Source organism: Macaca fascicularis, chromosome 4, assembly GCF_037993035.2.
Source record: "Macaca fascicularis isolate 582-1 chromosome 4, T2T-MFA8v1.1".
NCBI lineage: Eukaryota > Metazoa > Chordata > Mammalia > Primates > Cercopithecidae > Macaca > Macaca fascicularis.
The window spans coordinates 29025001-29036872 of NC_088378.1; the positions used below are offsets into that span (position 1 = coordinate 29025001).

The 11872-nt window shown below is 34.3% G+C and overlaps 1 protein-coding gene across 2 annotated transcripts in view; it reads left to right on the forward strand.

The window, feature by feature from the left end:
* Window positions 1–9327, forward strand: part of RNF217 (ring finger protein 217) — a 132736-nt gene extending 123409 nt beyond the window's left edge. For both annotated transcript variants that reach the window (XM_005551720.5, XM_045391591.3), the window contains 3 exons: window positions 133–334; window positions 4895–4966; window positions 6321–9327. In XM_005551720.5, the coding sequence (XP_005551777.3) occupies window positions 133–334; window positions 4895–4966; window positions 6321–6394 (348 nt within the window). In that variant the 3' untranslated portion in view covers window positions 6395–9327. The remainder of the gene's footprint in view (window positions 1–132; window positions 335–4894; window positions 4967–6320) is intronic.
* The last annotated feature ends 2545 nt before the right edge of the window (window positions 9328–11872 follow it).

Genomic DNA, 11872 nt, shown 5'->3' on the forward strand with positions numbered 1-11872 from the left:
TTCACAGCCTCAGGATGCTATGAGACACTCTTATTTTGGTGAAACTGGTAAGTGTTGTTTCATAAAATTTGTGATTTTACTTTTTAAAAACTTGACTAACTTTCCTTCTCTTTCCCTCTCTTGCTGATACAGATCCACATCCAGCGAACTGAAGGATGTGACCATATGACCTGCTCACAATGTAACACTAATTTTTGTTACCGATGTGGTGAGAGATACCGCCAGCTCCGATTTTTTGGAGACCACACATCAAACCTCAGTATATTTGGATGCAAATATCGCTACCTCCCAGAGAGACCTCATTTAAGGAGATTAGTGCGAGGGTCAGTCTGTGGTGAGTGTCTGATATGCTTATGAGTATCTTCCCTGGGAATTAAGTAGTGAAAATAGAACTTGGAAATGTGCAGCCATGGTAATTCAGAGCACCTGCCATGTGCCCAGTATTTACAGGAGGATATTCTCTCACCCTTTAAGATTAAAATTTTAAATTTAAATTTTGTTACCAGGACACTACTTATATGAGCAAGTAGATTTTGTTCGAAAAAGCAATTTAGTCATCACACATAGAAATCTCAAGTTATTTGCCTCTTAAATTTCTGAAACCCTGTTGTAAGCCACTTAACAAGAGGGGCCGTGTCATGTATATTTTTGTAATGGACAATATCCAGCAGCAGGTCAATATCCTCCACTCATTCATGGAGGACATGCAATACATTACAGCATGGAGCATAGTCTAGGAAGGCAGGGGAAAGAAATCTACCTTTCAGAGCCCTGTAATAGAGTTCCATTATATCTATATAATTGATAAGTTGTATATATTTTCCATTGTTTTAATTATTAATAGGTAACAGTTAATATAATAATATCAAATGCCCTCAGTGCATACAAACCCAAGTTTAATTATCCAAGTGAATTATCCAAGTGAAAATGCTTTTGTGGATTGACCCCCTCTTCCTCAACAACACATACACAACCCCTTCCCACACTGGCACACAAATACGCAAACAGAAACACAGACATCTGCCCATAGACAAATCACCCTGGCCAAATGCCACTGCCTTTGGGTAATACAGGGTTCTTTGACCGAATATTTCTTCTTCTACTCCTCTGGAATGTATTCCATTCCCTGCTGATCTGGAATGTAACCATGTGAGATTTCTTCCCCTTTTTCATCATGTGGATGTCTGTTAGAATTCCTTTTCTGGCAGTGTTTCTCATGTATAGGCAACACTTTTTATCATCTTCCACATTTCCGTGTTCCTTCTACTTTTGCCTAGTTACTTAATGAAAATCTTTATATCTCTCCTTAGCCCTTGGTCACTTCATGACTGTTGTGAGCCATTTTCCTCCTTAGAAGCGTATGATACCTGATCAGAACAAAGCTGATGTTAGTGATAGATTTCTATGAGGTAAAAGATAGAACATATACATGCAAATGCACTTTCACATATGGAAACCAATGCCGTCATTTTCTAAAATCTATGTGATCTCTATAAAAATATTCTTCCTGAGGTTAATTGAGCATAATTTTCCACAGCCAATAACATTCAATAGTCAAGACTGCTTTTAATGATTTTCCAGTGTGTGCCACTTCTTAATTTGCAAATATGGTGGATGTTATCCTTACATAACCAATATATATGTATTAAACAGACATTGGAGGGATAACTAGGGAATCTAACCTTAACCTCTAATACCATGAGAAAATCAATTGCAAATTAAGTTTTGAGATAGAATCTATTTGCAAATCTGTATATGCAGAGAGCAGCATGAAAACACAAAATACTGTATTTTCTGCATTGCTATTTTATTTTCTACTTCAGTGCCACCGCTAATTTTGTCATGGCAGCATGTTTCCTTCCATTCCTTATTTTAAATACAGAAGACATTTATTTGGCTCATGGTTCTGGAGGATGAGCAGTCCGAGATCCAGTGGCTGCATCTGGTGAGGGCCTTTGTGCTGCATCATAGCATGGCAGAAGGACCAGCAAGCCCAGAAGACAGAGAAAATGGGAGCCAAACTTACCCTTTTGTCAGGAACCCACTCCACTGATAACTAACACAATTCTATGATAGTGGTATTAATCCAGTCATAAGGGCTCTGCTCTCCAGACCTAATCACCTCTTAAAGACCCAACCTCTCAGCCTCCTTTTTGGCCTGTCTTTTGTGGGTACATGTGCATGTGTGCACATAAAATCACATCAGGTTAAACCTGTCAAAGTAGGAAGCAGCTGGCTTTAAGATAAACTCTTTCATCCACACATACTTTCCCCACCCCAAGCACAGCTGCCTCTAATTGCTGTTGGACCATAACTCCAAGTGAAGTGGTCCTCCCTCCCCCATCTCCACAAAAAGCAGGAAAAGTAATGTTGTAATTTACAAAGTTACTTACTCCCTGCCATTTCAGAGAGAAGATGGAGTATAGGGAAGCCCTCCCACCCACTGTCCTTGTGTGATGTAACACAACTTGCTCCCTCAGTCTTGGAATACAGCCTCATGTGGTCCTTGGCCAGAGGCAGAGAAAGGGCCTTCATCTCTCACAGCTGAAGGGTTAGAAACATCGTCTTCATTCTATGTGACCTGTAACCACGTGATCAGCTAGAGATCAGAGGTTCTGCTCATATATTATAAAGGAGAAGAGAGATTTGGGGATGATTAGCAGCCTCTGAGGTAGGGGCATCTCCCCAGTGAGGTGTGGGCATACTGGGAATAAAAGTGGCTGAGGATAAATTTTAAATTCTCATATTACTCCATACAAAAATTCTGAGTTTTTAAATCAAGTCATATAATTTTTAAGAATAGGTCTTCAATTGATTTCTAGATGGCAAATAATTTATATAAACAAAAACAGTGAAGCCGTCTCTGAAAACGAATACCCAGTTTAAAAAAGAGACAAGCCTGGAGCCAGAATTGAAGAAATACAAACAGCCAATACATATGTTCAAAAATATTCAGTGTTATTAGCTGTCAAAGAAATGTAAATCAGCAGTCTCAAAATGAGATACTTTGAGTATTAAGTATTAACCTGATAAAACATCTGCTAACTATTGACTAGGAAATGTTTTATCAAGTTAATACTTAATACTGGACTTTCATGCTTAATGAATTGAGAATTTTGTACAATTCTTTCTCAAAGAAATTTGATACTAATGTGAAGTACATTTTGAAACATGATAAATCTAGATAGACTGAAAATGGTTTATGTGCAAGCATAATTTAAAACAGGGAAAAAGGAACAAAAAAGTATAGGAATATTTAAATAAAATATGATATATGGATATGATAGAATATTATTTCAGCAATTGAATATGATGTTTTAGAACAATGTTACTAACCTAGGAATAAGAGACAGTATGCCCAGTCCCTTAAGACAGTTTCAAAAGTAGATGTAAACATGTTTTGAATGTGGATTACATAATTGGAATAAGCTTATTTCCTATCTGGTTCCTTGAATTCTGTGATGTTTGAGAGGAAAAAGAAAATCAATGCTGTTACTTTTTAAGTCATGTTTTATTCTCAGGAAAATATACTGATAATTAATAGGAAATATGAATGAACAGACTGAGCTATGTCCATAGGAGAAAAACACATTCTTTTAAAATATATGTGCTTATATATTCTAAACTCTTAAGCATCACTTTAAGAGTGTACTAAATGTAATTGTTCAATGGCACTTACTACTTACTTGGATTCTGTCATTGGCAAAAAATATAAATAAAACCCATGTCTAGACATGTTGCTAATTGAATGGCGATCTTTTTAAATTAGATATTTAAAACAGTATTGTATACATACCTGGTCATCTGGTTCCAAAGATCATTTCTTAAGAATAAAAAAGTTAATATGTTTTGACAAACTTCCAACAAATGGCTGTGTTAGTTTCTTTTTTTAATGTAATTGGTTATTCTAAATTACTTACTTAATTTATAGAATGATGTTGCTGTTTCATTCTTAAACTGCTATGTGAGTCTACTGCAAAGTTTCTCTCTCTCATCTCTTGTGGCATTTGAGTTGTGCAGCTCTGAAGCTGTGTCACATGCCTTACGGTTTAAAATACAAAAACAATATGTTATTTATTAGCCTCTTTTTTGTGCCCGTGTCTTTCAAAGTCAGTGGGATTCTGATTTTGTACTGTGCTATGTATACTTATGGCTAAAGTTTATCATCACTGCTTAATGATTCATTTAGAAAAGAAAGTTCTGGCTGATATCACTTGACATCCTTACCAGCACTTTTGACTTTTTATTTTATAAGTGCTTCCTTTTTCAATTTGTTAAAATGATTCACTTGAGTAACTTTCAACATACTGCATATTTATTCGTAGTTTTCTCTAACATCTTGAAATGTCCCCTTTGTAGTTCAGTCTGTTAGGCGTTCATATTATTAGTTTTCTTTGGACCCAGGATGTAAATAAACCACTTCTTTAGATGTGGGCTTGGACAGAAGCCCTCTGTAGGACCTACCAGCTCTCCATGTTGTGAGCTAACAAGATTTTCCCCTACCAACTCTTCCCCTACCAACACTTATGTGCCACTTCTTTCTTAATCTTTTAGCATTGCGAACACTGAAAATGGAAAGGATCTTAAGGAAAAGCACAAAGATTAACTGTCTTGTAGAATACAGTAAGCCAGTTGCTTTGGAATGTTTTTGGTTAGAAAGGATAAGTGATTTATGTTTGATGCATGTGCTCAGGACTTTGGTGAAGTTACTAAACTTACACATGTGTATCTGTTCTATAGCTAATCCTGATATATTTCTTAGATATATACAGCCTTAAGTGTAATCAGACTACTTAAAAAATAATATACACTGTGGTATTTAAAACGCATCACTGTAATTATATGGTAAGTTAGTTTTAAGACGCCTTAAATTATTTTCCCTTTTGTTTTCCAGCTGGAAAATTATTCATTGCACCTCTAATTATGGTTTTGGGATTGGCACTAGGGGCCATAGCGGTTGTAATCGGTAAGAAACACTTCATGTATCTGAGATTAGAATTATCTGAGGGCCATAGAGAGAATATGAGTGTAAATGTAATAATATGAATCAGTTATTAAATGGACATAATTTCTATTGTGTGCCTGCTTTAGATAGAGTACCAGCATATCATTTAAAAGATCAGAGGAGTATGTTTCCTGTAGGATATGTTAGTATGAATTTTTCAGTCTATAAACATTGTGATTCATGTATCTTATAAAGCATTATTAACCCTTTTATGATACAAAGTTAATAGAATTAGTATCTTAGGGAAAAAGGCAAGTGGAATAGAACCCAAATTTTCTAATTCTGAGTTCAGGTTAAAGCATTAAGGAAAAGAAGTTCTAGTGCACCTTATGTGTTTCGTTTGGTCCCATAAAAGATGCCATGGATACAAACAGATAATCAGTGTGTACAGGAACATATTCCCAACATACACTTGAGCACTGACAAATAGAAAACCTTGCAGTGATTTGCTTTCATAGTTTTATTTATGCAAGTATATTAAAATACATATTTTAAAGCAGTGATTCTCAGACTCTAACATGCTTTAGAATATTCTCAAGGGCTGGATAAAACACAGATTGCTGGTTTCTATCTGCAGTTTCTGACTCAGTGTATGGGAAAAGTCCATTGATTTTTATTTTTAAAAAGTTCCCAGGTGATACTCATGCAGCTGGTTCAAGGACCATACTTTGAGAACTATTGCTTTAATAACTTTAAGCTAAATGCCATAGATAAAGGCTGCTTTGATCATTGTTCCATATATTAGATTTTTTTTTTTTGCTAAAAAAATGATTTTCATGTGTCAACTTCTGTTTAGCAAGTAATAAATGTGCAGGACAGATTTATAAAGCATCTGACATTTAAGTTCTTGCAATGTGAGTTAGGACATTATGAAATAGATATTATTATCTGTATTATACAGTTGAAGAAATTAAGACTTACTAGGACCTCATAAGTGGTAGAACTGGCAATCAAACCCAACATTTGGCTCCACAGCCTGTATTGTTAAGTGATACGCTATACTGCCTGAAACAAGTATGAGTATCATAGTGTGCAAATGATATGACTGTGGACAGTAAAGGAGATTTAAACCAAAGTTTTGATATTTTGATAGGAATCATTATTATTAAACTGGTATCACTGAGGGTGCTAGAAGGGGAGAAAAGCTAAAGGGAAATATTAAAGAATGAAGTATTGTAGAAGTAAATACATTTCATAGCGTAGATGCCTTCCTCTTTTCATGTTCATAGATTGCAAACAAATAAACATGGATATTTTAAAATAGGAAGACCTAAATGCCTCTCATCCTAACTAACTTTAATTGTTTTATCCCTAGGTTTATTTGTATTTCCTATCTATTGCCTTTGTAAAAAACAGAGAAAACGATCACGGACAGGTATGCACTGGTAGCACGCGGATGATTTCATCCAGCTAAGCTGGTTGGAGTAGGAGCGATACCAAATGGTACACCCATCTGTGAGTCACATCTTGAAAAATACTGAGAGGAAACTTCTACCATCTCATCTCCCAGTGATTCTCCGTGGGCCACAATGCCTCTAGCTATGGTGCACTCCCAACATGGTATCCTGTCCTTTCCCTAAACAAATTGCTGCTGCTTTTAAAAAATGGTCACTTTCATAAACTATAAACATCTGTATCATAACTCTGACCTTTGTGGTTCTTGGAAGAAGACACTTTAAGAACCAGTTATCCTCAGAATTCTTCTGAGCACACCTCTTCTGAGAACTGCTTGGACTGTCTTTGAACTCTACACCTCCTTCCAGGCCATCTTGTGAGACTTGGTGTGAATAGCTGAAGTCCTATCTGTACCAACAAGCAAGGCCACTTTTCAGAAGATAAGAGTTCACTGAATGCACCTATTATAATCTGTGGCCCCAGCAGTATAATTTCTTTATCTTTCCAATGTTATAATTGCTAAAAGTCTCAATGTCCAAAAGGGAATGAGTGAAAGTAAATTAATGAGAAGAATACTAAGTTACTGAAGTGTATATGTGTAGGGGTGTGAATGTGTGTGTATATAAATATGTATTAAAACTAGGCCCAGCAACCTTGTACTTACCCAGTTCCATACTGCTACACTATTTTTCCACATTTTTGTAGACCTGTTGAAAGATGATGGTTCCTTTGTGGACGTAATTTGGCAATGTATTAAATTAAAGTCAACGTAGACAACAGGCTATTTTGATGCTGAACTTTTCTATTTCTTGCTCTTTCTTTTTGTCACACAAACACAGAAATTTGTGCAATGTCACCCCAAGGAGTATTAAGCTTTGTAAACTGACAAAACTGGCTGCTTTTAGGAAATTCTCAAGATCCAAATATTCAATCTTTTTAAAAATCTTATATTTTGAAATACATGCTTCACTCTATAGATAGATCCTTCACATTGGGATTATTTAATCTCAAAAACAAATTTGCTGTAGAGAACTGCTTAAGCCTTTTTTAAAAAAATCCTATTCTGCTAATTTTTTTAACCAACTTGTAATTATAGATAATTCTGCTTTAGGTCAAGGTCTTACATCATTTAATATCCTAACCCTGTTCTCTCTTGCCTCCTCCTCTCTGTTTTTATTTTTTCTCAAGGTTTTTCATAAAAATAAATACTAGTTTTGAAGGATTTTTTCTTACATTTAACTGCTCAAACATGTAATATTTTGGGGGGCATCTTCTTATGGAGGAGTTAGTTTGAAAACTTTTTATGTTCTTGAGTTTGTCCAATATCAGCTGCTTTTAGAGAAGGAAATAAAAAAGTGAAGGAAATATTTTCAGGAAGTTTTTCTAACCTACGAAAGCTTTAAAAATAAGAAATGGACAAGTAACTAGACTCTGATATGCCTTTGTTTTCATCACAAAAGTTCATCAGCAAACAGGAAAAAAAAAAAAAGACCCCTAAAAAGCCTAAAGCTTTGAATTGTCTCCAAATTCTTAAAATTAGTCATCTGTCTTAGATGTACATTTGTCAGCAACCTTGTCTGATTTGAAATAGATGATATGATAAAACATGCATTAACATGAGTAGTTTGTTTTTGTTGAGCTCCAGAGTGTAAGAATATTTTATTTTTGTTTGACATAAAAAGTGAAGTTTACTTGTGTGAATAAGAAGCCAGCATGCTTTCATTCTTTCCAAATAACACAGAATAGCTGTACTACAGTTTCTGGATTAGTTGTCTATTTCCACTTAGAGGAGTGTGTGACATTTATGGTTTGAGAATAGCATATTTCTAAAGCAGAATATAATACAAGAAATAGTGATGTCCTGGTTTCACAAACTTATCTTTTCATTCACCCATCCATCCATTTGACAGATATTTATTGAGTGCCTATTTTAGGTGTTCTAGTGTTAAGACTGAAGGAAGGAGAATTTCTAGCCTGTCATAAGAGTACTTAGGTTTTGTAAATTCATCTTTCCTGAACTTAGGCATTAGTTTGGCAATATGTGACTATGATGAACTCTAAACCTAGCTGATCTGTATATGTGTGATGTATATATGTCATATGTATGGTATATATGAAATATTCCCATAACTGCATATGAACACATATGCCATATACATATGTACCGACTGGCTGAATAACATACTCTTTGGTCTTGGATAATCTGTTTTCTAGGTTATGTATCTGTTATCTTTGGCCTACTCAGGGATTTTTATTTCTTTCTTTAAATAACTTATCTTTTGAACATATTTTTATATTATTTAGAAAACTTTCCAATATTCCTGTTACAAAGTGGTGTCTGTTTTCAGTGAAGGCTATTTCACCAATGCTTGAAGTAGTGTGCGCTGTGTTGCACAGGTTTTTCATTTTTCTATTGAGTAGATATTTTTAAATTAACATACACATTTTTCTCCTTAAAGGGTCATATCTATTAGGCCTTTCCCTGCTGGTAACTTAAAATGATTATTTGTGAATTTTTTACTAAGTTTCATCAAGATCTTTAAAAGAGAGAAGAAAATAAAAAGTATTATTTATACATCAGTGCCAACTTTGAAGGTAAAACAATAGTAGTAACTTTTGGGAGAAATTCTAAAAACTACTTTAAAAAGAAACGTGCACATAAAATAAGTATCTTTCTATCCATGGCCTGTCATTTTATATGCTTTTATTGTAAATTTAATATATACTACTTTAAAAAATTGAACCATACAGAATTTATAAAATACAACTTTCTCTGCTTACCCCACCCCTTATTTTCTAGGGGTAACCACTGTTAATGGTTTGGTATGTGTCCTTGCAGACACTTTCTACAAATATACAAATAAGTGTGTTTGTGTATGTGTCTGTGTGTGTATTCATTTTATACAAATAGAAAAATATTCTTACTGTGCTACGACTCTTTGTCATTTTATTATATATCAGTAGATACCTTTCCGTAAGTGTTTAAATAGATTTACCTCATTCTTTTATAAATTACTGCATAATCCATTCTAGGGGTATACTTTAATTTATTGAATTAGTCCCCTGTTGAATGGACTACAAGATTATTTTCACTTCTGTATTACAAAGAAAGCAAGAGTGAAGACCCTTTTGCATATAATTTTGTCACCTTGCGTGAACATATCCATAAGATTGTATATTTGTTTTTTACAAGATCTTTGTAATAAACATTGTAATGTAATTTCAGGAGATGAGGTCATAGAAATAATATGAGACCCTTTTTTGGATAAAAAGAAAGATTGTACAGGAGTGCATAATTTTTAAAGAAAATCATCTTTTGAAGGATAATTCCCTTTCTGCCTGATTAGCCAAATAAATACCTTGCCAAAACTTGCAATAGGAAATCATTTTTCAATAAAAATAAAATTTGAGGAGATGTCTGTCAGATAAAGATGAATTGACTTTCGGATTGCCTCATTTTAAAACTTGAGGGATTTAAATGAAATACTCAAGCCAAATTGGTGATACTTTTCACATTTTTAATAACACTATCCATTTTTGTGTATGTTGCTTGACAGAGGAACTTAATTATGCCATTGTGAAAAGTAGGAAAGAATATGTTGGCAATTATAAATGCCCACAGCAATTCCCAGAAAAATAGATTGTGTATGATTTAGTGATTTGGTGGGATAATTATAAATCATGGAATAATGTATGTATGTGGAGTTAGAAGAGAGGGGTCAAACCTTTTGGTACAAGCAACATCGTGTTGCCACCACCTTGATTTTCTCATAGGTGCTATTGTATCCTAAGAGTAGAACAGACAAGAAAACAAAGATAATTAAACACAAGTCAGGTTACAACATGATATCTGTAATTGTACTTTCTCTGCTGTGGTATCAAGATTCAGTGGTGCTTGTCAGAAAATACCTTATTCTGTGACACCCACTATCTCTTGAGTCCCAAGGCTCCAACTGAGCCTTTATCTTTCAATCTTACCACCCAGATATATGACCAACTGCTCTCCTAAAATACCTATGAACCACTGTAATCGTTTCCAGTCCCTGGTGCCCCTCCTCATCCTCATTTTTCTCCATACCTCTGCTATTCTAACTATTCCTCTTCACTGACGGAGAAGAGGAGAGACAGGAGGGGCCAAAAAACTCACTCTGGCATGTGCAAAGCATTAGCATTCCTTCCTGACCTTTGTCAAATGAGGGCACATCTGCCAAGACATCGATTCAGCTGCTCCCTTGTTAAATGAATTTTTTTTAACATTACACTTTTACACTGGCTGTTACATTTAGAGTTATGAAAAATTTAGTGGCCTCTATAAACTTAATTGGCATACTTTATTAAGTATAAAAACAAGAAAATTTATGCCAAAAAACATTTTTAGATTTTGATTTTATAAGCAAGCTGCACATAAGCCTTAATGTGAGTCTTCACATTGGATTATATTTTTATTCTTCCATATTTGTGGCTGAAATCTCTCCCAACTATTGAAAGTGATCTTTCCCATGGTCTGCTTTATTGTTTTATGTTAATATCTGTTATAAACATAGCCTTAAAATTTTGTAATGCACTTTAAAGTACTTGTGCCATTTAAATAATGACAAAGTTAAAGCAATCAATGCATACATTTTAATGGAGACAATATACAATATACATATATTTCAATGGAGATAGTAGGATAGCAGTGTTAGTTTAAAGAGTGTGTCATCTCTTTAAATTTGGGAGGAATCAGAAGCTAAAGATGTAAAACAAAACATACCTGAAGAAAAGTAGCAATTTCTGAAATTATAGTAATCTTGGAATGGTTATCAGGACCCCAAACCTAGCAAATAATACTCACTAAGTGTCACCTAATATATCTACTTGGAATGTTTGTTTAAAATATTGAGTTAATTTCTACTGAAAGTTTTAACTGCAGTTTCATAATTCATGAGTTCTGTAAAAGAAATCTCCCTGACTAAAAATATGATCAACCAAAACTACCAGTTTTGCATACCAATCCCAAGTTTAAGCATATTTTGTATTTAAAGTTATTATAATTTAATTATGATACTGTCCCCCCTAATATGGAAAATAAATTATAAAATTCTTTTTTTTTTTTTTTTTTTTTTTTTTGAGACCGGGGTTCTCTCCATGTTGCCCAGGCTGGTCTCGAACTCTTGGACTCAAGCGATCCCTTCTCCTTTGCCTCTGGAGTAGCTGGGATTACAAGCATGCACCTACTATGCCTGTCTTCAAAATCACATTGTTAATTTGTATAGCCACAATTATTAATTTGATAAAACAAATCAGAGTTCCAAAGTTTGGGGAGTATTTTAAGATTGTGAAATGTTACCTTTTGGATGCAAACCAGTGATACAAACATTTAGAGAGAATTACAGTGGGACTCCTTTGTAACTGTAATTTTGAAAATAGAACAAATACACATTTCATAGCCAAAAATTGTGTGGGACTTCTATTGTTACTATTTGTAAGGCT